Genomic DNA, 26845 nt, shown 5'->3' with positions numbered 1-26845 from the left:
TACAATTAACAATCTGAGGAAATGTTACACTGACACAATAATCTATGTCCCAGTAGTGTCCTCTCAGCACTCCCCCTCCCCTCCTCAACCCCAAGCCCAGAATCAAGTCTAAGACCATGTCCTGTGTCTTCAGCCTCCTTTAACCTGGAACAGTTCTTAGTCTTTATCTTATGTGGTACTGACACTTTTGAAGGACATAATCCTTTTATTTTTAAATCAGATCAGATCAGTCGCTCAGTCGTGTCTGACTCTTTGCGACCCCATGAATCGCAGCACGCCAGGCCTCCCTGTCCATCACCAACTCCCGGAGTTCACTGAGACTCACGTCCATCGAGTCAGCGATGCCATCCAGCCATCTCATCCTCTGTCGTTCCCTTCTCCTCCTGCCCCCAATCCCTCGCAGCATCAGAGTCTTTTCCAATGAGTCAACTCTTCGCATGAGGTGGCCAAAGTACTGGAGTTTCAGCTTTAGCATCATTCCTGGGATTCCAAAGAAATCCCAGGGCTGATCTCCTTCAGAATGGACTGGTTGGATCTCCTTGCAGTCCAAGGAACTCTCAAGAGTCTTCTCCAACACCACCGTTCAAAAGCATCAATTCTTTGGCGCTCAGCCTTCTTCACAGTCCAACTCTCACATCCATACATGACCACAGAAAAAACCATAGCCTTGACTAGACGAACCTTTGTTGGCAAAGTAATGTCTCCGCTTTTGAATATGCTATCTAGGTTGGTCATAACTTTCCTTCCAAGGAGTAAGCGTCTTTTAATTTCATGGCTGCAGTCACCATCTGTAGTGATTTTGGAGCCCAGAAAAAGAAAGTCTGCCACTGTTTCCACTGTTTCCCCATCTATTTCCCATGAAGTGGTGGGACCAGATGCCATGATCTTCGTTTTCTGAATGCTGAGCTTTAAGCCAACTTTTTCACTCCCCACTTTCACTTTCATCAAGAGGCTTTTTAGTTCCTCTTCACTTTCTGCCATAATGGTGGTGTCATCTGCATATCTGAGGTTATTGATATTTCTCCTGGCAATCCTGATTCCAGTTTGTGTTTCTTCCAGTCCAGCGTTTCTCATGATGTACTCTGCATATAAGTTAAACAAACAGGGTGACAATATACAGCCTTGACGAACTCTTTTTCCTATTTGGAACCAGTCTGTTGTTCCATGTCCAGTTCTAACTGTTGCTTCCTGACCCGCATACAAATTTCTCAAGAGGCAGGTCAGGTGGTCTGGTATTCCCATCTCTTTCAGAATTTTCCAGTTTATTGTGATCCACACAGTCAAAGGCTTTGGCATAGTCAATAAAGCAGAAATAGATGTTTTTCTGGAACTCTCTTGCTTTTTCCATGATCCAGCAGATGTTGGCAATTCGATCTCTGGTTCCTCTGCCTTTTCTAAAACCAGCTTGAACATCAGGAAGTTCATGGTTCACATATTGCTGAAGCCTGACTGGAGAATTTTGAGCATTACTTTACTAGCGTGTGAGATGAGTGCAATTGTGCAGTAGTTTGAGCATTCTTTGGCATTGCCTTTCTTTGGGATCGGAATGAAAACTGACCTTTTCCAGTCCTGTGGCCACTGCTGAGTTTTCCAAATTTGCTGGCATATAGAGTGCAGCACTTTCACAGCATCATCTTTCAGGATTTGGAATAGCTCAACTGGAATTCCATCACATCCACTAGCTTTGTTCGTAGTGATGCTTTCTAAGGCCCATTTGACTTTACATTCCAGGATGTCTGGCTCTAGGTCAGTGATCACACCATCGTGATTATCTGGGTCTGTGTATTCTTGCCATCTCTTCTTAATATCTTCTGCTTCTGTTAGGTCCATACCATTTCTGTCCTTTATGGAGCTCATCTTTGCATGAAATGTTCCTTTGATATCTCTGATTTTCTTGAAGAGATCCCTAGTCTTTCCCATTCTGTTGTTTTCCTCTATTTATTTGCACTGATCGCTGAAGAAGGCTTTCTTATCTCTTCTTGCTATTCTTTGGAACTCTGCATTCAAATGTTTATATCTTTTCTTTTCTCCTTTGGTTTTCACTTCTCTTCTTTTCACAGCTATTTGTAAGGCCTCCCCAGACAGCCATTTTGCTTTTTTGCATTTCTTTTCCATGGGGATGGTCTTGATCCCTGTCTCCTGTACAATGTCACGAACCTCATTCCATAGTTCATCAGGCACTCTATCTATCAGATCTAGTCCCTTGAATCTATTTCTCACTTTCACTGTATAATCATAAGGGATTTGATTTAGGTCATACCTGAATGGTCTAGTGGTTTTCCCTACTTTCTTCAATTTAAGTCTGAATTTGGCAATAAGGAGTTCATGGTCTGAGCCATAGTCAGCTCCTGGTCTTGTTTTTGTTGACTGTATAGAGCTTCTCCATCTTTGGCTGCAAAGAATATAATCAATCTGATTTTGGTGTTGACCATCTGGTTATGTCCATGTATAGAGTCTTCTCTTGTGTTGTTGGAAGAGGGTGTTTGTTATGACCAGTGCATTTTCTTGGCAAAACTCTATATTAGTCTTTGCCCTGCTTCATTCCGTATTCCAAGGCCAAATTTGCCTGTTACTCCAGGTGTTTCTTGACTTCCTACTTTTGCATTCCAGTCCTGTATAATGAAAAGGACATCTTTTTTGGGTGTTAGTTCTAAAAGGTCTTGTAGGTCTTCATAGAACCGTTCAACTTCAGCTTCTTCAGCGTTACTGGTTGGGGCATAGACTTGGATTACTGTGATATTGAATGGTTTGCCTTGGAAACGAACAGAGATCATTCTGTCGTTTTTGAGATTGCATCCAAGTACTGCACTTCGGACTCTTTTTTGACCATGAATACCATGGTCCTTTTTTGAGGTTTGTCTTACCCTTCATCATGACCAGATTTAGGTTATATATTCCTGGCTGGAATCCTTCATAAGCAATGTGTCTTTCTCAGGGTACTATCTCCAGAAGCACAGGATATCCATCTGTTTAAGTACTTGCAATTCCACTTTTACATACTTAAGAGAAATGAAAACTGTATGTACAAAAACGTCCGCAGTAGCTTTTACTCCTAATAGCCAAAACCTGGAAGCTGTCCAGATGTTCAACAACAGGAGAATATAAATAAACTGTAGTATATTCATACAATGTATTATACTGGTTCTCACAATCAAAAGGAATGAATTACAAATGAATGAAATAAGATGGATAAATCTTGGAAACATTACACTTGAGTGAAAGAAGTCAGACACAAGAATAAATACTGTATTAATTCTATTTAAATAGGTTTCCAGAAGTAGCAAAACTAACCCATGGTGATAGAAATCAAATCGTCAGTTGCTTCAGGGAATTCTGTAGAATGCGACATGAGAAAACATTCTGGAGTGATAGAAATGCTCTGCATCTTGATGGGTGTGAGTTACACAGATGTATGTATTTGTCAAAACTGATCCAACTATACAGTTGACAACATGTGCACTTAGCTGTATGTAAATTATTTCAATTTAAAAAATAAGCAATAAAGTCAATATTTTCCTCCCCAGTAATAACAAGATAGATAATAAACCATTATCAGTAACAATTTTTTAAAATAATTTAGAAATTAACCTTAAAAACTACACAACCATTTACAGAGGAAAAAATGTTAACTCTAATAACGACCACAAAATGAAGAGACAACTGAAGATCTAGTACGTTCATAGATGGAGTGCTGTTGACAGCAAAGTAAAGACAGCAATTCTCCCTGAACTACTTCAGCACTCCAATATAATTCTTATCAAAATACCTGAAGGATCCTTACCATATAGCACCAGGAACTCTACTCAATACACTGTAATAACCTATGTGGGAAAAGAAAATGAGAAAAAATAGATACATGTATATGCATAACTAAATCACTGCTGTATGCCTGCAACTGACACAACACTGTAAATTTACTATATACTCCCATATAAACTAAAAAAAATTTTTTAAGAAAATCCTAGAGAAAAAAACCTGAAGGATGTTCTAAATATGGAAAAACTTATCTAAGAATAACTATATTGACAAAAAAAGCAAAGGAAAGTGGTTCACCTTGCCAGATAATGAAGATTTATCACAAAACCACTCTAATTAGTCTATAGTATTAGGACAGCAAAAGATAAGCAAATGGAACAAAATACTCCCAAATGCATTTGTTGGTATAAAGTCTCTCTTTAGAAGCAGCATACATGCAAAGGGCTCAATAAATACTCAGTGAATAAATGACATCAGCCCTTCCTGAGGCATCTGTCACACTATGCAGAATTCACATAACGGTGACTCCAGTAACTAAAACAAGTTAGTTGTTTTTTTTTTTTTTTTAAGTGTTAGGTAGAAGGAAATAGGAAAAAGAATGAGATTAATAGCATTATACCATTTACGCAAATTTTAAAACATATAAACAAAACATTAGTTTTGGAAGAAATCAGAAATCTAAGTAAATACATGACAATTAACTGGAAAAACACATCAAATATACTCCAGGGTAAATGCCCAACATGGGGGAGATAGAAGCGAAAATGAAGATAGACTATAAAAGAGTAATGATGTAAAGTGGAGGGAAAAAGGGGGACCTATAAAGAATGTAGCATAAACTGAGTATGACCAATCTGATCCTAAGTATCTGATGTCTCTAGAAGAGAACACAGTCTTTCTCTAATGTGTCAAGCTGTTTACATTAAAATATTAATTTAACTTTTACAAATAAAGAAACTTAACCTCAGAAGTTAATTGGTCAAAAGTCACTCAACCAATCTAGATCTCTCCAAAGCCTATCATCTTTGTACCGCTGCATTTCCCATGTCATATTCTCTAGTCAACAGATAAATGAAAAGAAAGGTGAGAAAATAACATTAATCCATTCTCTTAAGAACCGATCATGTTATTAAGGCTAGTTATTGCAGATACAAATATAAGAACTACCACAAAGGAGGGGCAATGTTTACCGCTTGATTTAGATAACAGCCCCAAGAGACAAAGTTTTGTAGTGTAGTGGCTAGGGCATGGACCTCAGAGTCAAAACGTGTTGTTGTTCAGTCACTAAGGCCTGTCCAACTCTTTGTGACCCCATGGGCTGCAGCACTCCAGGCTTCCCTGTCCTTTACTATTTACCAGAGTTTGTTCAAATTCATGTCCATTGAAATGGTGATGCTATCTAACCATTTCATCCTCTGCCACCCCCTTCTTCTCCTTCAGTCTTTCCCAGCATCATGGTCTTTTCCAAACAGTCAGTTCTTCGCATCAGGTAGCCAAAGTATTGGAGCTTTATCAATAGTCCTTCCAATGCATATTCAGGGTTGACTTCCTTTAGGATTTACTGGCTTGATCTCCTTGCAGTCCTGGGGACTCAAGAGTCTTCTCTAGCACCACAATTCAAAAGCATCGATTCTTTGGTGCTCAGCCTTCTTTATAAACCAACCCTTACATCCTAGGTTCCCCCTTTTATTATGTGCATTCTCTTGGACAAACTAATTACAAAAGCTGTAAGTCTCAATATAAACACTGTAAAACAGGAAAATGAAATAATGCATGTGCAATGCTTCAGCTGAGCTGCTCAGTTGTGTCCCACTCTTTGCAACCTCATGGTCTGTAGCACACTAGACTTCCCAGTCCATCACCAACTCCCGGAGCTTGCTCAAACTCACATCCACCGAGTCAGTCATGCCATCCAACCATCTCATCCTTTGTCGCCCCCTTCTCCTCCTCCCTTCAATCTTTCCCAGCATCAGGGTCTTTTCTAATGAGTCAGTTCTTCGCATCAGGTGGCCAAAGTCCTAATGGAGCTTCAGCATCAGTCCTCCCAATGAATATTCAGGACTGATTTCCTTTGGGATTGACTGGTTTGATCTTGCAGTCCAAGGGACTCTCAAGAGTCTTCTCCAACACCACAATTCAAAAGCATCAATTCTTCAGCACTCAGCTTTCTTTATAGTCCCAACTCTCACATGCATATACGACTAATGGAAAAACCATAGCTTTAACTAGATGGACTCTTGCCGACAACGCAATGTCTCTGCTTTTTAATATGCTGTCTAGGTTGCTTATAGCTTTTCTTCCAAGAAGCAAATGTCTTTTAATTTCATGGCTACAGTCACCATTTGCAGTGATTTTGGGAGCCCAAGAAAATAAAGTCTGTCACTGTTTCCACTGTTTCCCCATCTATTTGCCATGAAGTGATGGGACTGGATGCCATGATCTTCATTTTTTGAATGTTGAGTTTATGCCAGATTTTTCACTTTCCTCTTTCATTTTCATCAAGAGACTCTTTACTTCCTCTGCTTTCTGCCATTAAGTGGTATCATCTGCATATGTGAGGTTATTGATATTTCTCCTGGCAATCTTGATTCCAGCTTATGCTTCATCCAGCCCAGAATTTTACATGATGTATCCTGCTTCCCTGCTGGCTCAGATGGTAAAGCGTCTGCTTGCAGTGCGGGAGACCCGGGTTCAATCCCTGGGTTGGGAAGATCACCTGGAGAAGGAAATGGCAACCCACTCCAGTACTCTTGCCTGGAAAATTCCATGGACTGAGGAGCCTGGTGGGCTACAGTCCATGGGGTCGCAAAGAGTCAGACACGACTGAGCGACTTCACTTTCACTTTCTATTCTGCATATAAGTTAAATAAGCAGGGTGACAATATACAGCCTTGACGTATACTCCTTTCCCAATCTGGAACCAGTCCATTGTGCCATGTCCGGTTTTAACTGTTGCTTCTTGACCTCCATACACATTTCTCAGGAGACAGTTAAGTTGGTCTGGTATTTCTACCTCTTGAAGAATTTTCCACAGTTTCTCATGATCCACAGTAAAAGGCTTTAACGTAGTCAATGAAGCAGAAGTAGATGTTTTTCTGGAATTCTCTTGGTTTTTCTATGATCCAGCGGTATATTGGCAATTTGATCTCTGGTTCCTCTGCCTTTTCTAAATCCAGCTTGAACATCTGAAAAATTCTCAGTTCACGTACTGTTGAAGCCTGGCTTTGAGAATTTTGAGCCTTACTTTGCTAGCTTGAGATTGAGTACACCTAGGTAGTAGTTTGAACATTCTTTGGTATTGTCTTTCTTTGTGATTGGAATGAAAACTGACCTTTTCCAGTCCTGTGGCCACTTCTGAGTTTTCCAGATTTGCTGGCATTTTGAGTGCAGCACTTTCACAGCATCATCTTTTAGGATTTGAAATAGCTCAACTGGAATTCCATCACCTCCACTAGCTTTGTTCGTAGTGATGCTTCCCAAGGCTCATTTGACTTTGCACTCCAGGATGTCTGCCTCTAGGTGAGTGATCACACCATCATGGTTATGTGGGTCATGAAGATCATTTTTGTATAGTTCTTCTGTGTATCCTTGCCACCTCTTCTTAATACCTTCTGCTTCTGTTAGGTCCATACCATTTCTGTCCTTTATTGAGCCCATCTTTGCATGAAATGTTCCCTTGGTATCTCTAATTTTCTTGAAGAGATCTCTAGTCTTTCCCATTCTATCATTTTCCTCTATTTCTTTGCACTGATTGCTGAGGAAGGCATTCTTATCTCTCCCTGCTATTCTTTGGAGCTCTGCATTCACATGGGTTTATCTTTCTTTTTCTCCTTTGGCTTTCACTTCTCTTTTCTCAGCTATTTGTAAGACCTCCTCAGACAACCATTTTGCCTTTTTGCATTTCTTTTTCTTGGGGATGGTTTTGATCACTGCCTCCTATACGATGTCACGAACCTCCATCCATAGTTCTGCAGGCACTCTATCAAACCTCATCCCCTGAATCTATCTGTGCAATGCTTAGTCTGGCATAGAATATGCATTCATATGGCAGCAGTTGCTATCAGCTGCTGTCCTTCTCATCGTCTTTCATTTATCAAATTCCAAAGTAGTGAAAACAGTTGTCTAGGTATCTTGGTTCTAGGACCCTCTTTAGATGCCAAAATCCATGGATGCTCACGTCCCTTGCAGGAGGCCCTCAGCATCTTTGGATTCAATCAACCTCAGATAGAACCGGGTTGGATACTTTGAAGCAAATCAACCTCAGATGAAAATGGGTTGGATAATTTGAAGCATACAGGAAGCTACTCCAACCTCTTGCATTCCTTCTGGCTGCCAAACAAATGTGTATGAACTCACACCTACCTCTCTCCAAATATTTTCTATTTCTGCTCACAAAAGTTTATCAATCACCTCTCTCTTTTGAAAACAAGGTCCTTTTCTCAATTTTCAAGCTTCTCAGGCTATCTGAGACTTTTCTATTTCTGACCTCATTAAACTTCTTTCCCTAGTTTCTTCCTTCTCTTCAGAGCCTTAGTTTGCTCGTCACCTTTCTTTGTTCTAAGTATCTGCAGCAACTCCATGTTCAGTCAAAAGATTTTGTTTCCTAAATGATCCCCTCTACAAGAACAGCTCCAGCCAAAGTGTCGTCTTTACTGAAGTCTGTATTAAAGTGCCTATATAACATCCCCCCTGTAGCTTCCTTTGTGGCTCATCTGGTAAAGAATCAGCCTGCACTGCAGGAGACCTGAGTTCGATCCCTGGGTTGGGAAGATCCCCTGGAGAAGGTAAAGGCTACCCACTCTAGTATTCTGGCCTGGAGAATTCCATGGACTGTATCATCCATGGGCCCGCAAAGAGTAAGACACGACTGACAGAATTTCACTAATAAAATGTCTCCACTCGGATATTCTACTCATCTCAACCGAAAGCTCCTTCTCTTTTAAAACTCTTTGCAACTCTAATTCTTTTTTAACACCTCCAATTCCTCTAGTTGCCCAAGTTAAAAGGAAAAATTTCACTCCTCTCTTTGAACTTTATTTCAGATTCATAATTTTAGACCCTAGAATTTATTTTCTCAACCATGGTCAGCTCCAAGAAAGCAGCTACTTTGTTTTGTCCACCAGAATCCTGCCAAACACAGCAAACAGAAGCCTCAGTAAACATCTTTTGACACTGAGATAGATGACAGAAAGGCAGTATCAAAAACCAAGAGCTGGTCAGAGGCAAACCAAAACCCAGTTCCTTTGAATCATAGCCCAATGCTGTTTCTACTGCATTGCCAACCTATCACCAAACCTATCACTGACTTGCTCAAAACCTCTGTTCAACACATCCTCTTCATCTCTACTGCCAAGTTAAGTCCTTGTTATGACAAACTTCAACTATTCCAATTGCTTTTCATTTAGTATTCATCCCTCCAGCCGTTCTTCTCTGAGAAATATCTAGTAATGATGTCAAAATAATAGTCTCCAAACACCACTTCTCTTGCTGGATCTTCGGTGCCTAACTCCTTGATTTAACTTGCAAAACCCATCATAATCTCCAGAAAACATTTGGCCCTCTGCATCCACAGGTTCCAAATCCGTTTATACAGAGGGCAAAGTGACTATGCCATTTTACAAAGCAGACTTAAACATCGAGGTGGGGTCCTGGAAGCAATCCCCCACAAATACCAAGGAATGACTTTATTTCCTTGGTTTGTCTGCTTACTATCATTTCCACCCATATCAAGTACACTGTCTCCTTTACCCACAACTCTTTCTCATTTCTCCTGACAATTAAGTACTGTCTGCCCACTGAAGGCAGGCAAGCAGAAGCACACACACATGCAAACTAGGGAAAGGCCACTGTTCATCTTAGTAGCACCAGTCTATCTTCTTTCAGTCTGTAAAGCGCCTGTATTCCACAGAAGCCAAGTTTTATAAACCACAGACGTCATTTCTCTTAAAACGAAGTCTTACCTGACAACTCCTGTCCAGTTTTTCTCTTCAAGCCCCTACTAACCAACTCAGCTTTTTGTACTGTTCACCAATGCTCAAATCAGGTACCTTAGAATGTTAAAAGTGCAAAAGAAAAATCTCAGAATTCATTTAATGTAGTAGTAACTACTGGAACACACAAAAGAATATTCCAAACTTAGCAAACTTCCAAGGTAAGTGGCTTAGGCACTTTTTTTTAAAGCTTCATGAATGAGTAATTTCAATATTCATTCCTCATTGAGTGAATCCAGTCAACCTCATTTTTTAGATAAGAAAACTGACAAAGAAAAGGTAAAGAAACTTGCCTAAGGCCACCTGTCAGCCTCCACGTAGCACAGGGTAGTGCTTAAGAGCACAGGCTCAGATTCAAAGGCTACTTAAATTCTAGTTCATTGCTTACGGATAATTTTGGCAAGTTGGTTAATTTTTCTGTGCCTTTCTTAGTCTCTTTAAAATGTGGTGACTATCTCAAAAAGAGTTTAATAAAGTCAAAATGAGTTAGTGCGGATAAAGCACTTAGAACAAAAATAAGTACCCAAAAAGGTTCACTGTTAATACAGGAAGGAAAGGATTACAATCAAGCTCTAACTTGGTTTCATGCCATTTTCACTATACCAGTACCTTTGTATACTTTGACATCAACTTGTATACTCCTCAGGGCAGAGCTCAAGTCTCCTGCTTCTTCAGCAACCCCCACCACATCCAATATATTGTTGGCAACCAAATAATATTTTGAACAAACATATGGATTCCTGTTTCTGAACTCTGATACCTCAGCCTAGGATCCAACTTCTGCCAAAGTATCCAGACTGAGTGAATAATAAGAACAGGGCTTACTAAGAGCAAAGCACTGTTTTAAGCACTTTACACATTTTCTCCTGTTACTGATTTCAAATACTCCATAATAAGAAATACAAAATAAACTTAGTATTTATGAGCTATGTCAATGCTACAAAACATTTTCTAACAAAGTGTTACTTTTACAAAAAATATAAAATAATTTTTAACTGAGTCATTACAAAAATGAAGTCCTAAAAATAAAATCAAATTTTCTTTCAAAAAACTCAGCATTTATGAAACAAATGTATACCAAAGGACTGACATACCGCAAATACTCAAAAGCAATTTTCATTCCCTTGAGACATGTACAATTTTATTTTCTTAAACTACTTAAAATACAGCCTTGAAAACAAAACAGGTGAACTACACCTGGCACTGAAGTACCATCTGCAACATGTACAGGTTTCCAACAAAAGGTATTGAGTTTCTCACTAACGTATTTCAAATATACAAATGTTTCTACATAAAGATGACTTGAGAGAATAATAAAGCACTTAAATTTTTAGTAAACTTGTCTCTTTCCTTTCATTAAAAAGCACTAGACTATTAGGTATACATGCAGATTCATTTCTCTATTCAGATTGTTGAGAAAGTGAAAGATACTTTAAAGAGTACATGAACAGTTGAAAAATGAAATAACCAACATCCAAAGGTAAGTTTGGTGCTGACATCTTTTGTTTTTTTCAGTGTCTGCCAAGACATTTTTTACTGTCTACTACTTGCATCTATTCCAATACATCCTCGGATGTTTAATAATCTAAAGAGGCTACTATGAAATACATCCACTTCTTTAAAAAATAATTCCAAAGGATATTATAAGTAAATTATTTATCATTTTTTTACTGAAAACACGTGTTCAGCTTTTACACAAAGACATCATACACCTTCTTTCACAGACTTTTTCCTATTTAGGCAATCTGGTTTCATCTCATTTGTCTGAAGGGATCTGACACTGTTTTTAACAACCCAAGACCTCTTTTAAGTACCAGACATTTTCTATGGAATGTATATCCCAGACTAAAAATAAACTTTCTTCCCAAACTTTTTCACATAAAGTTCCATAAGAAAGTATTTAATTTTTTCTACTGAGATATAACTGACATATAACATTATATTGGTTTCAGGTGTACAATATGATTCAATATTAGTATTTATTGCAATACGATCGCCACAAAAGTTTAGCTGACATCCATCATCACTAGTACAAATGCTTTTTCTTGTGATGAGAATTTTTAAGATCTACTCTCTCAGCAACTTTCAAACATACAATACATTATCATTACGTACACTCGCCATGCTGAACATTTCATTCCCAGAACAAGACAGACTTTTTTTTAAAGTCATCAATGATTTGGAGAAGAAGGGTTATTTTATTATTTTACTTATTTTGAATAGTATTTGATTCAGAAAAGCAGATTTACAGTCTTTAAAGAGTTATAGAAACAAAACATAGGGAAAAAAATCTCCAGATTAAAGACAGAGTAGGGATTTTTCAAGGAAAAATTTTTCCCCAAGGAAATTTCTAATCATTATCTTTAAAAGGGGGGGGGGGGGGGACTGCTTATACAAATATAAGCAAAAAAAAAATCAAGTTTCTTATTTTTCTGCTCACTTATGCATATTAACAAATGAGCAAGAAACCAGCAAAACTGTCAGAGAAAACGCAAAATAAAGGGTACAGAGACAAAATTACAAACCAAGCAATAAACCTCTTAAATCAATGAAAACTAGGTGACATACCCTCAGAAAAATTACTATTAATACTAAGGCCAAAAAGGCCAACAAAACAGACTACTCTGAATTAGGTTATCTATCAACTCTCCCCTACTGTGACTGCCACTTCACCATTCTCAAAACATTTTATGGATGAGAACTGAAGCTCACAGAGCTAACCTGTCCCAGGACACACAGCTAGAGATAGACCATATCTATTATAGAATACAAAGTCTTCCTTTTAAACTATTTTTTGTAACTATCTGTCAAATGTATGAGAATCGTTTAAATGTCAGGCTCCTCTCTTATTAGCTCTAAATATGAGCGCCTCCAAATGATCCTTTTCGGTGCAAAAAGAAAAAAAATTGACTTTTTTAGTCTTAAATAAATTAAACCACTCTGGTGGGAGATGCTGATAATGGAAGAAATTCTGCATGTGGTGGAGACAGAGATCAAGTATTAAAGGTAATCTCTGTACCTTCTGCTCAATCTTGCTATGAACCTAAAAATGCTCTAAAAAAAAGTTAACTTTTAATTTATTTAGCTTTACCAAGATTAATATAAGGATTCACACTCCATCTAAAGGTCAGCCAGTCATAACAGCAGAGACTATACAGTCTGAAAGTGAAGGAAAGAATGAAAATTCCACAAACAGTAAACCATAAAATATATTTTACTTCCAGCATATTGTGATGTAATGTCATTTACATGTGCCCAATGAAGCAGATTCGGGGATTAACTTATTTAGTTTTAACTAAACTGACTCTCACAACATGGAGAAGTGGCTCTGAAAAAAATTCCCACAAAGATAATAGTAAGGCAAGCATAAGCCAACAACAAAATCGCAGGGCTAAGTACAAGCTATTTTTCATCCCCATTATGATGCAAAATAATCTAGTCAGTCAATTACACAACTCTCACCAAATTATTACTTTTTAAATAAGAACAAAAAGGTCTGTTAACAAAGTATTAAGATTATTTTCCTTCTCACCTTTCTTAACCACCTACTTTGTGTCACTTATTACGTACACTATTAGTATATAAATATACTAATGCCATATTTGCACATGTATAAATCTTATAAACAATTAAGTACATAATAAAGCTATACACACAATGTTTTTCTGATGAGTTCAGTTCAGTCGCTCAGTCGTGTCCGACTCTTTGTGATCCCATGAATCGCAGCACGCCAGGCCTCCCTGTCCATCACCAACTCCCGGAGTCCACCCAAACCCATGTCCATTGAGTCGGTGATGCCATCCAACCATCTCATCCTCTGTCGTCCCCTTCTCCTGCCCTCAATCTTTCCCAGCATCAGAGTCTTTTCAAATGGGTCAGCTCTTCGCATGAGGTGGCCAAAGTACTGGAGTTTCAGCCTCAACATCAGTCCTTCCAATGAACACCCAGGGCTGATCTCCTTCAGAATGGACTGGTTGGATCTCCTTGCAGTCCAAGGAACTCTCAAGAGTCTTCTCCAACACCACAGTTCAAAAGCATCAATTCTTAGCTGCTCAGCTTTCTTCACAGTCCAACTCTCACATCCATACATGACCACAGGAAAAACCACAGCCTTGACTAGACAGACCTTTGTCGACAAAGTAATGCCTCTGCTTTTGAATATGCTGTCTAGGTTGGTCATCACTTTCCTTCTAAGGAGTAAGCATCTTTTAATTTCTGATGAGGGGAGGACACAAAAAAATCTGAATATCTACCACTTAAGGCAAGTGTTTTTTTTTTTTTTTTTTCCTTTTTTGAATGGCGATCAACAGAACGCAAGCAGACCCAAGAAGCTGAAAAAGTCAAGAAGTAGATTCTTCCCCTTAGAGTCTCAAGGAACCAGGCCTGCTGACACCTTGACTTTAGCCCAGTTAAGACTTATTTTGGACTTTTGACCCACAAAACTGATAATAAATGTATGTTGTTTTTAAGTCACTAAACTTTTGGTAACTTGTTACAGGGGCAATAGGAAACTAACACAGAGGATTCCTGGGACTTGGGGCTTTTACTGCTAAAACCAGGATAAGTTGGTTACCCTATTTTCAGGTTTTCAATGCCAGTAACAACATCTGGTACATAATGAGCATAATGAGCAAAAAACCTTTGTTGAATGAGTTTATGGTGAAATATATAGATAATGTACCCTTACTATGTTACAAAGATCTATCATATATATTCTCTCTCATATTATCATCCTAACAACCCTGTGGGCTGTGAACGAATTAGTTTTCCCACTTTTAGGATATAAGAAATAAGATTCAAAGACACCACAAAACATGTCCAAGGACACAGATCTATTAAGTGATGGAGCCATAACTACAATATAGGCTTTCTGGCCCATAGTCAAAGGATTACAGCAATCAAGGATCCTATGAATCAGGCAGCCTAGGTTCAAATCCAAGCTCCAGAACTTAATAGTTGCTTTGCCTTAGCCAAGTTACTTCTCTATTTCCTCAACTATAAAATGTAAAATTAATTTATCAATAATACACATAGGGTGGTTGTGAAGATTAAAGGTGCTGAAGATTAAAAGCGCTAAAATGTACAAAGTATACACCACAGGTTTGACAAAGAGGCAGCTGACAATAAATAATAGCTATCATAATTATTCTTGATGTTATAGTACATTTATGCCTAAAATACTCTGTGCTACTTGATAATCACACAAAAGTATGAAAAACGGAAAAAAATAGCAACCAGAATGAATAATAAAGATTGGATGGGTCTTCTGTGAAAGTAATCTAAGGTTAGAACGCCAGGCTGGAAAGACAAAAGGAGAGAGGAGACATAATCAAGATCTGTAAATATGTGACAATATAAATAAGGTGGTTATAAAATGCAGTAATATTGGTAGGAGGAGGAGGCTGGAAATTTAGAAACTAGAGTGTTGTAGTATAAACATATAGCACTCAAAAATCTACAAAATGATACAACTTAAAAAAGCAAAGAATCACAAAATCTTGCAACACTTTATGAATGACAAAGACAAAAATGACTGTTTAGCAAAACCTGCTGAACCCTACAATGGCATCAAGCTAAGGGAGAATGGAGATGTTGAGAAATGACCTAACAGACCAGACTGTAGCAAGGACCAGATCGCCAGGTGAGTCAGTGACTTAATTTCATTATTCCAATTTCCCAAGGAAGAAAAGTCTCTTTACCAATCACACCATACACCACTCCTCTTCCTGATCTCATCATGACCCTTCCAAAAAATTCTCAAGCCTTAATATTCTACTTTAATGCCTTCCCAACCGCTTCAGTAAAGAGCAATTAAAATCTCTCTGAATTTGGCAGTGCAAACAAATCTCAAAACAAACTAACTCAGTTGTTTCTTAAACAAAAGCTTCTTAAATTTTGCACTACTTAAACCCTCAATATCCACTTTTCATTGTGAAAGTCAACAAACTTTACAGAACTTTATGACTATTGTTTTCAATAGGCCAACTGATTTCTTTTCCCCTAACAAGTCATGGCATCATCGACTCAATGGACATGAGTCTGAGCAAATTCCAGGAGACAGTGAAGGACAGAAGCCTGATGTGCTGGCAGTCTATGGGGTCGCAAAGAATTGAACATGACTGACCAAATGAACAACAAGTCATGAGCTCATTACTATTTCTAATGAATCAAGATGAGAAACCATATTGAGATTAGCTTAAGCAAAAGACAGCCAGAAATTAAACAAAATAATAGAAGCAAGTTATTATAAATTCACAAATGATTTTTAAAACTACACTAAAATGCTTGATTTCACTGCCACCAATCAATTTTTTTTCAATTCCATTTAAGGGTAGAAACTTGCAACTGGTAGATAAGTTAGTCCTGAAGACCACTGAATAGTTAGTATAAACAACACTATTTTATGATAATTATCAACTTGCTGAGACTAGATCTTAACTATTCCCACCACAAGAAGAAATGGCTATGTAATATGATAGAGGTGCTTAACTATTTCAACAATGGTAATCATATTACAATATGTAAATGTATCAAATCAATATGTTCTACAACTGAAATTTACACAATGTTATATGTCAGGTATATTTCAACTTAGAAAAAAATCAGAGATCCTGGTGTGTTTTAAATGTGAATGAAAAGTGTAACCTCTTTGCCCTAAACCATTTCACAAAGTAAAGAAGAATAACAACATGGTCTAAAGATGGGCAAGATCAGGGAGAAAGAGAAAAAACACATAACCTACAACTAAACAGCCAAAAGAAAGAAGTGGTTATGAATACAAGGTTTCCCTCTCTCACGTAAAAATTTAAATTTAAAATGAGTGAGTGTACTCACTTCCTAAAAGCACTTTTTGTACCCAACGTGATGCTGATAAGTATTAAGATGAGATAACACTGGTCTTGCTAAAGGGTTGAGAGTAAATGTCAAAAAGGTCAAATTTCTTGTTCTCTAAAACGTCTATCAACCTACCACTCAAAATTCTTCAGCCAGGCAAGTGTCTTCTTTTCTTATTTATCTATTATTTTCTGGTACAACTTCAGTGTCTTTGGAATCCGTTAGACACCCCACATTAATGAAAAACAGCTGTTGGTGTTTTGCGGAAATAAGCTAAACAAGAAACTTAGTTTACCTAGATTTTAATGTAACAGCAAATCACTTTGACTGAAGAAGCATCTGTTGAATCAGCAAACATCACACAACTTTGAAGAAATCCCCTCGGAGTACAGAAGGGATTTTTCAAGTGCAATGGTAACGATCCTTTGACTGATAAGCTAGCTTTCTCTGCTCCTCCCCAAAAACCCAAATGTGCCAGGGATTAACAGAAACTCCATACAGAAACTTATAGACAAAGCACTCTTCCCGCCTTCAAAATGCAGGGCTTATCCTTCTATTACTAAGGGACATTATCCGAGGCACACGATCAGAAACACCCGTGCACACTACACCTAAGACACACTCAGCTACTGAACAGCTTATCATCTACTCCTTGAAAAAGGGCTTCATAACGCCCCCCAAAGTTTCCAAGAACAGCAACCCCAAAAGTATCCGAGGCAAAGACCAGGAGAGAAAAGGGCCAGGAGAACTACTGTTCGTACATTACTCACCTTCCCAAGTCACGTTGTTAAAATCGCCTATCGGGAACACGCCACATCCGACACGCTTTCTGCCCTTCGCACACCATGAAAACAAGTGGCTGGTACTAAGCCCGAACAACTTAGCCAGTCTCTATCTGAACACTACCCAAACACCCCTCCATCGCCAAGGGCCAGGGTAATTGGGTACAAAGGCACCTGGGCGCTTCCTCTGCCACTTAAGACTCTGTAAATTCCAAAATGCACCATGAAAACCTCCACACACAGTGCTGCCAGGCCAGTCCGCCGGGAAGTCACGGAATAATGTGTTTGTTGCCTCATAGGCGCCTCGGAGACCCGCACCCCAAAAGCCAGGATAATTTGGGGGTGTGACTCGGGCTTTCCCTGCCCCGTCTCCCCTCAAGGGAAAGTCCCGTGTGGTCGCGGCTACTCACCAGACCAGGGAACACAGAGAGAGACAGGAGACCAGGGCCAAGGCCCGCCGGTACTTCTTCATCTTCTCCTCCTTCTTCCCCCTGCCAGAAGGCGGCACATCCTCCCTGCAGCTGCCACTGCCGAGGCCAAGATGGAGGAGCCGGAGCAGGAGAGTGAGGATGAGACCGAGAGTCCGAAGGGCTGCGGCGCTGGAGGACAGGCTCCTGAGCGGCTCGCGCGCTGGCTGCCCTCTCCCAGGGGCCCACGGCGGCGCCGACCCGGGCGCTTCACGGGACGACTCCGGGAACCGCCGCTTCCGCCGCGGCCGCCGGCTCGTCCGCGCCCGCCTTCTCCAGCCGCCACCTCCGCTGCCGCCCCATATCACCCCCGCCCGCCCCGGCTCTCGCTCCGTGCTGCCGGCGACCAACGGCCGCTGCGCACTCGCCTCTCAACAGCCAATCGCCAGCGGAGCCGCGACACCTCACACACCGCTGAGCTGGAAGGAGACGCGTCACCCACGTCCCGCGGCGCTCTCACCCCCACCAGCCTCCGCGCGGGCCACGCCCCCTCCGACGTCTCTGGCGGCTGACGCCGAAGGAGGAGGCCACAAAGCGGGAGAGCCGAGGCGGCCACCGCCCCGCCCACCTCAAGTCCCGCCCACTTCAGGAAGTCCTAGAGCACCCTTGTGACCCTCAGCCTCTTACCTACGCTGGTCCGCCCTCTTGCTCGGGGCGCGCGTAGTCCGCGCAAAGGCCCTTGGGAGTTATAGTTTTCTCTCCCTATAGAAACCTCCCTATAGAACCCTCGTTTCTCTGTCCCTGTCCCTGTCCCTCTTAGTATCACTGTTTTAAGAGGTCTGTGGTTTCGCTTCTTACCGAAAGACTGACAAGCTTTGGAAGTGTTACATGCAGTTTTCCTTTTTTGACCGCAGTTTGTGGAAAGGCCTAGAATGACGGTGGGGGGGAGGTGGGTGGGAAGCTATACTAATAAAATTTTAAAGGCGTTTTCCCTGTCAGTGGGCCGGGCCCATCGAACTAGATGCTGATTGGCTGGCGGGAAGGGGGTGTGCCAAGATTTCCTCTAACCTGATTGGTTGGAGTGGGACGACTTTCACATCTTTTCCGCCTCAGGGAGAATTTCGCAGCCGGCCGGATTCCTCTGTTGGAATTGGCTCGATTCGTCTCTATTCTTTTGGATTCGTGCTTTGGGTTCGCTGTGGTGGGGTCAGAAAGGAAAACTGCGGCTCCTGCTGGGACTTTCAAGTTCTGGGGTTCACCGAAATCGGGGGAATTGGTCGCCTTCGCACGTCTTTCGTTACCGTCTGAGACGAAAAAATGACCGCTTCTCAATCTGTAAAATGAGCAATGTACCCACCCGAGATTTTTATGCCCCTGAGGCTTCTAGACATCTCTCAGAAGCTAGTTTAGGGACCGTCTGCCTGAAAGTCCGCAATTCTTCTATCCCTGGTGATACATTTGTTTCAGACTCTTGACACTACCAGGGAAGTTAGTCGCTACCGAGTCGCTTATTTTCTTTTATAAAATAAGAAATATAAGTCAATGGTGTTTCCCCCCCCCCCTTTTTTTTTGGCTATCAGAAACTCGGAACTACCTTCTCCAGAAAGCATCCAGACGATGGGAGAATGGAGACCAACTGTCCGATTGTCCAGTGGTCAAAGCAAAAGTATGAGGCACTTACTGCTTATGTGATTGAAGGAAAAAAGACTCCGTAAAATGTCCATCTAATCTTGAGCCATGTAATTCCTTGTAAACCTTCTAGGTTGAATTGTTTGTTAATTATATTCCCAGGAAACTGAATGTTTTGACTCATTCTAAAATTCTTGCTATAAGTCAACTGGATATTTAAAAAAATTCTACAAAGCATGATTTGGTTTTAGAGGAATTCATCCTAAACTAATTTTTCTTGCAAAATGTAGAATGATCTGTTCATGACCCTTTTGGTGTATGACAATAAAGGCTCTTTATCTCTCTCATTGCAGTAGGCAAGCACTTAACTAGCCCAAGAGCAATATCAAATGATTAATATGTAAATTTAAAGGAAGGGGGAGCCTGGTGGGCTGCTGTCTCTGGGGTCGCACAGAGTTGGACACGAAGTGACTTAGCAGTAGCAGTAGGGACAAAAGAAGTATGGGGATTATTTTACATTCTTTACCATGTTGGGCACCCTCTTCCTTTCACTCCAGGAACTAGGTTATTCAGGACAAAGAACAGGTGCTCCTGAGCTGCTTCTCCATAGATCACAGCCAACAAAGTTCTGTTAGAATACATACTCATTTCAAGCCTGACAAGTTATCAGGTGCCTCTCTTGTATCCTGTCCTTCTCACTCCAAACCCACAAGTCCACATACAACTAGTAGATAGAATTTTTCTTCCTTTTTTTCCTCCCTCCCTTCTTTCCTTTCTTTCTTCGTTTTTCTTACAGTTGAGGTTTTAGAGTGACCCCTGTGGTAGGGTTGTCATTCCCTTATTATTAATGAATCATTGGCTACTATTGTTTCAAGCAATAAATATCCTTTTCTCTTTTTGCTAGTTTCATGTCCATAGCTTCATGTTAAGGTTTAATCTTCAGTCCCTTTAGCTTTTCATTTTTCTCTAGGATTTTTCATACTTTCAGTTCTCAGCTATACAATTGACTCCCAGGTCAACTCTAGATCCCAGCCTCTCTTCAAGTAGTGGCTGGACATAACACTTATTCTACCATCACTACATAAAATAGAACTTGCTTCTGCATAAATTCAATTTCCCCATAAATTAAGTTCTTCACTTGAGTTTCTATTTGCATTAATTCCTATTTGTTTTGAGGCCTCAGATAGGATAAGAGAAGTTCCGTGGAGCTGACCTTTGAAAAACTAGATGTTCTTCTACATGGTTGTTAAATATGAGAAAAAATAATGGAATAAATTTTATCCTAGCACAATAAATGTGATAAAATAAGTATCATATAAAATAAATTGAGTATAGATAACTGCCCTCATACTTAAATATATACCACATGCCAGAAAATGGCAAGAAAAATGTGTATTTAATCTTAGTGCAAGCTAACTAACCACCATCTACCACCTCTTAACTGTACTACAGTGATTGTCAACCAGCAGCAACTGTTTCCCTTGAGGGTAAATTGGCAAGTCTAAAAACGTTTTTGGTTATCACAACTGAGGAAGTGCTACGTCTAATGGGTAGAGACCAGGGATGCTACATCCTACAATGCAGAAGACAGCCTTACACAACAAAAAATGATTTGGCCTGAAAAGTCAAAAATGCCTAGCTTGGGAAACCCTCCTATAACAGAATCACCCTATTCTATAAAATCTATGAAGCATTGACTACACACATGTAACTTATGTGCCTTGCAGATCCTTGGATTATTTAGGGAGTCACCAAGGACAAGACACATGGTGAACAGGAGTTCTCCTGTTCTTAAAAGGTTAAAGACATAGAAACACTGGACAGGTTAAGTCCCTGCCAGGATAAAAATCAGATACTCTGTTTGCTCATGGTGAAAAAAAAAACAAGCAGATCTCAGATAAGAAGTCAACCCCTCTGGCCAGCTCCTTTGTACTTTGTCTCATATATAAATCACACTTTAAAAGCCCCAGAGAAGACATATTTGTTCAAGTTGGTGGTATTTGGTGAGCAAGCTTCGACATATTTTGAATATGTTGAAAATTTATCTGCCCTTTTCAATATTATAAAATACTGAGACACTGTGTATTACAGAGGAACAGCTGAGGCTCAATGAAATTAGATGCTTCCAGAGTAAAATTAGTTAGGACAAAAATCAGTGAAAGCCCAGAGAACTGAGAAAAGACTAATATAGAGACAAGGAAAGGGACTAAACCAGATGGGAAGAAGGGTGAATGTGGTAATCAGCACTTAAAAATATTATCTACATATAGATACAGTAGAGATAGAGATTTATTATTATTTGTCTTTACTCCATTTGCTGCTGTTTCTTTGAGTGTGTATAGATATGTGCATAGAATAGGACGTGCCTGTTTTATTTAGCCACTCCTTGTTTGAGGAGGGCTTCCCCGATGGCTCAGCAAATAAAGGATCTGCCTGCAATACAGGAAACATGGGGGGGGGGGGGGGGGGCGGTGGGTTTGATCCCTGGATTGGGAAGATTCCCCTGGAGAAGGAAACGGCAACCAACTCCAGTATTCTTGCCTGGAGAATCCCATGGACAGAAGAGCCTGAGGGGCTACAGTCCAAAGGATCACAAAGAATCAGATATGACTGACCAACTAAAATTGCTTGCTTGCCTGAGGAGAGCCTAAACTACTTTACCAAATCTACCTTAGAGCTCTGATGATGTAGCTACTTGAGGAACTAAAGGTAGAATTCAGAAGGAGATAAGAAAAACTTGGTTCTCTAGGACAGCCTGAGAACTCAGTTTCTTAACAGAAGAATCACAAACTGCAATGTCAGTCTGTTTAGTTCTGTTTATATTGCAAATAACAAAAGATTTCCCCTTAAAATCTTTGCACTTTATGACCACCAGTTTAGTCTTCTATCACTGGTTAACCATGCTAAAACATGGTTTCTCAACTGGGTACATTGGCTTTTCAATGTCTACTTTGAAAATACATGAGTTTAGCAGTAATGAAATCAGCCAGAGAAAGGATGACTCAGGAAGTGGGTGATGGAGAGGGAGAAATCTAAGAGGACTTCTGAGAAGGCATGTGGTCGTGACATGAATAGAAAAGTCAGGAGTTGCAGGTTTGTAAGGAAGATTAGTTTGATTTTAGAAGTGTAGTATTGAGCTTTAGGTTCTGGTGGAAGCATCTGGCAAGTATTTACAAATATGTATTTCCCAAAAGGGAGTGAAACAAAGCAATTGATGATGACGTGTTAAGAGTTCTAACTGTTATGTCCTTCGGGGTGCTAATAGTTTAGTTGTGTCTGACTCTTTGCAACCCCAAGGACTGTAGCCCACCAGTCTTCTCAGTTCATAAGATTCTCCAGGCAAGAATACTGGAGTGGGTTACCATTCCCTTCACCAGGAGGTCTTCCCCACCCAGGGATCGAGCCTAGGTCTCCAGAATTGCAGGCAGAGTCTTAACTATCTGAGCCACCAGGGAAGTCCATGGCCCCCAGTCCCTCCTGTATAATGCTCTCAGGTGAAGTTTCCTAAAACATTACCTCCTTCACATCCTTTTTTTCTGGATGAAGTAGGAAAGGATAGCTTTATTGTTTTGCCAGGCAAAGGGGGCCACAACGGGCTCATGTCCTCAAAACTGTGGGTCCTAACTTATGGAAAAGAGTGAAAAGTTTTATATCAATTGTCCAAAGAGGGCAGGATCAGCTCGTGGACATTCTTCTGATGTGTTAGCGGTGAGCTAAGTGGAAACAGTGTCAGACTTTATTTTTTGGGGCTCCAAAATCACTGTAGATGGTGATTGCAGCCATGAAATTAAAAGACGCTTACTCCTTGGAAGGAAAGTTATGACCAACCTAGACAGCATATTCAAAAGCAGAGACATTACTTTGCCAACAAAGGTCCATCTAGTCAAGGCTATGGTTTTTCCAGCGGTCATGTATGGATGTGAGAGTTGGACTGTGAAGAAAGCTGAACAGCGAAGAATTGATGCTTTTGAACTGTGGTGTTGGAGAAGACTCTTGAGAGTCCCTTGGACTGCAAGGAGATCCAACCAGTCCATTCTGAAGGAGATCAGCCCTGGGATTTCTTTGGAAGGAATGATGCTAAAGCTGAAACTCCAGTACTTTGGCCGCCTCATGCGAAGAATTGACTCATTGGAAAAGACTCTGATGCTGGGAGAGATTGGGGGCAGGAGGAGAAGGGGACGACAGAGGATGAGATGGCTGGATGGCATCACTGACTCGATGGACGTGAATTTGAGTGAACTCCAGGAGTTGATGATGGACAGGGAGGCCTGGCATGCTGCAATTCATGGGGTCGCAAAGAGTCAGACACGACTGAGTGACTGATCTGAACTAAACTGAACTGAAGTAGGAGTCAGCATCATCGACCTTCAGGTCAAACTGGTCTGGGGTCTACATGCTTGTGGGCCGCCCACCATCATTAATTGTTAACTTCTCCCATCTAGAAGGTGTTTCAATATCTACAATACAAGTCAAAGATATTGTTGTGTGTATCCTTTTATGGGGAAATAGCACCTTGCCCAACACTGCTCTTAACAGTTTGTCCTACCTGGTCTCCCTTCCGTAATTAACAACTACTTGTTTGACTCTGCCCATTGGAATTCAGGGAAGTTCATGGGGGTTGAATGAAGGCTATTTCCTATAATCAAAGAAATGGGGGACACAGAAAGGCCTTGTACCCAGGGGCCCCACAGAGCCCTGCATGATATCATTACCATATGCTGGGGCTGTGCTAAGTGTTTTCACATATTAATTAATTTAATCCTTGTGACACCATGTGATAGGCACCAGCCTTGTCCCCATTGTACAGATAAAGAAACTGAGGCATGAGCACACTAAGTAACTTCCTCAAGGTCACCCAAGCATCAAAGTTCGGACGTGAACCTAGGAGGTAATGAGTCCTAATGGTGCCCACGTCCTATGGGAGGAACACAGCACCTGCTTTCTCAAGACCTGTGGGTGGCAGTACTGGCAGCCACGTGGGGGATGGTACTGTCCATGTGGCCACCTGCCACTGGCCAGGCACATCCGAGGCCCAGAGTGCCAGCCCTCGGGACAGCGAGGAACCTCCCATAGAGGACAAGATGCCGGGAAGAAGATGCATAGATTGAGGGGTGTGAAGGGTGCTGATGGGTGGATGTCTTGGGTGGGCAAGGGTCAGGGCAGGTCTCCCCAGGAGGAAACATCTGGGTGGAGATCTGTAGCTACCCAGGGATTCAGGGAAGGAGTATTCCAGGCCAAGGAAAGAGCTCATGCAAACATAAACATCTTTGCCCATCACATCCTTTCTTTGGAAAGGAAAAAAAAGAAAAAGGAAAGAAAATCCCCAATAGCATTGAAATATTTGTTGAATAAAGTACTGCTTTTAAAGTTTCTCAGGATCCAACTCAGCTGACAGTATAAGACATATCCTCCACTGTTTCCTTTCAGGACTCAACCGTCTCACAGACCATGCTGCTTGCCAAGTTCTGAAACCCCTGTGTTCTCACTTCTCCTAATGTCTATCTCCCCAAGCAGTGTATCAATTCCTTATGCAAAGAGGTCATGTGTTATATATGTAAAACATGATGTTTTGTTTTTTTTACAGGAGCCAAAAAAATGATTTTTTACTTAGTTACTATTTCATTTGTCTAATCATACCAAATTACAATCTGCCCAATATTTTCAATTCCTAGGAATAGCAAACCCCTAAGTTTTAGCAACTGACTAGAGATACTAGCCAACTATCTCTTCCACTACAAGTAGCCAAATTAGCTTTTTAGCATAATACTGTTTGACGTGTATGTGACTAAACTTTTCTGGGTTTAAATTATCCTTGAGTAATCTGGGGAAATAATGTGTTCAACAAATATTTATTGAGCTTTTTTTATATGAAAGGTGCTGCAGTAGATTATTTGTCTCCAGGAAATTCAGTGTTCTTGTAGTTTCTTAATCTTCTTCCAGACTGCACCCTTTTGGCAGGCTCATGATACACATGAGTCCCTTCTCAGAGTGTTTTCAGGCAGATTCTTCACTGTCTGAATCACCAGGGAAGCCTTCAGAGTATTTGTAAGGGAATAAAATAAAATAATAGATTACAAAGGAAACCAATTAAACTGAAATACAGTTGTGAAACTATTTCAAAGCAAATTTGTGATTAGTAATTGAGTCTACCTGCCAAGAAGGAGGCGCAGGAGGTGTGGGTTCTATCCTTGGATTAGGAAGATCCCTTGGAAAAGTAAATGTCAACCCATTCCAGTATTCTTACCTGAAAACTCCCATGGACAGAGGAACCTGGCTGGCTACCGTCCATGGGGTCACAAGAGTTGGACACGACTTAGTGACTAAACCACCATTGCCAGTGGTGATTTTCAATCATCAAAAGAGTGATGAGTTTAAAATGTATTTTAAGATACCTACAATATATGGCACCCCACTCCAGTACTCTTGCCTGGAAAATCCCACGGATGGAGGAGCCTGGTAGGCTGCAGTCCATGGGGTCACTAAGAGTCGGACATGACTGAGCGACTTCACTTTCACTTTTCACTTTCATGCATTGGAGAAGGAAATGGCAACCCACTCCAGTGTTCCTGCCTGGAGAATCCCAGGGACGGGGAGCCCGGTGGGCTGCGTCTATGGGGTCGCACAGAGTCGGACACGACTGAAGCGACTTAGCAGCAGCAGGAGCACAATATGTATCATGTGACATGGAGACTTCTATTAGTGACAAATTTCTGAGATTAGTTACCTCCATTTGTAATAAGAGAGAATTCTAAATTTCAGTAAAAGTTTAGTGAAAGTAAAGACATAATTATTTTTTGTCCAAGTTCATGGACCAGTGAATTCATATTCGGATTCTAAGTCAAGAATCCCTGCAGTAGGGCGTTATTTTTTAAATTGTGAGTTACAACTCATTAGAGGGTCAAGTAATCAATTTTCAGGGACATCAGTAGAACTTTTTAAAAAGCAAAAGGTAATAATTTATAAAATATTAGTGTCTCAGTAAGGGGTAATATTATCTCAGTTACTACTGTTTCAGTGATATAAATGTCATATATATATGCACATGTATGCATGTTGTATATTTGTGTGTGTTCTGTTATATGTGTATATGCATATTGAGTTGCAGTATAAAACATATGTCTTAATGTGGGCTGCAGTAAAAATCAAGTGAAAGCCATTGCACTAGGGGAAATAAGATACATAAGACATGGAATAAATGCAACAAACAATACAAATCATATGTGTCACAAGATTTTAGAGGAAAAAGAAATTTTTTTCTTTCAAGGAAATCATCAGGGAAGACCTGAAAATGTAGTAGATTTAAGATAAGCTTTGAAAGATGAGTAGTATTTGAATAGATAGAGATGTGAGGAGAACCTATTTCAGGTATAGAGAACAGTAAACTCTATAATTTAATTAAAAACTACCTTAACAATTTTTACCACATACCTTATAATTTTGGTTTGCC

The 26845-nt window shown here is 40.3% G+C and overlaps 1 protein-coding gene across 6 annotated transcripts in view; it reads right to left on the bottom strand.

Moving 5' to 3' along the window:
* SUCO (SUN domain containing ossification factor) overlaps positions 1-17925 on the bottom strand; it is an 89467-nt gene extending 71542 nt beyond the window's left edge. For all 6 annotated transcript variants that reach the window (XR_003514913.1, XM_027564837.1, XM_027564838.1 and 3 more), the window contains exon 1: positions 17773-17925. Coding sequence is in view for 5 of the 6 variants with exons in the window: in XM_027564837.1 (XP_027420638.1) it covers positions 17773-17834 (62 nt within the window). In the remaining variant the exon portion in view is untranslated. The remainder of the gene's footprint in view (positions 1-17772) is intronic.
* Positions 17926-26845: the final 8920 nt, after the last annotated feature.

The sequence above is a fragment of the Bos indicus x Bos taurus genome, chromosome 16 (genome assembly GCF_003369695.1).
Source record: "Bos indicus x Bos taurus breed Angus x Brahman F1 hybrid chromosome 16, Bos_hybrid_MaternalHap_v2.0, whole genome shotgun sequence".
NCBI classification, from domain to species: domain Eukaryota; kingdom Metazoa; phylum Chordata; class Mammalia; order Artiodactyla; family Bovidae; genus Bos; species Bos indicus x Bos taurus.
Note: the sequence above shows the minus strand (reverse complement) of the source record. Positions and strands in the feature narration are given on the sequence as shown.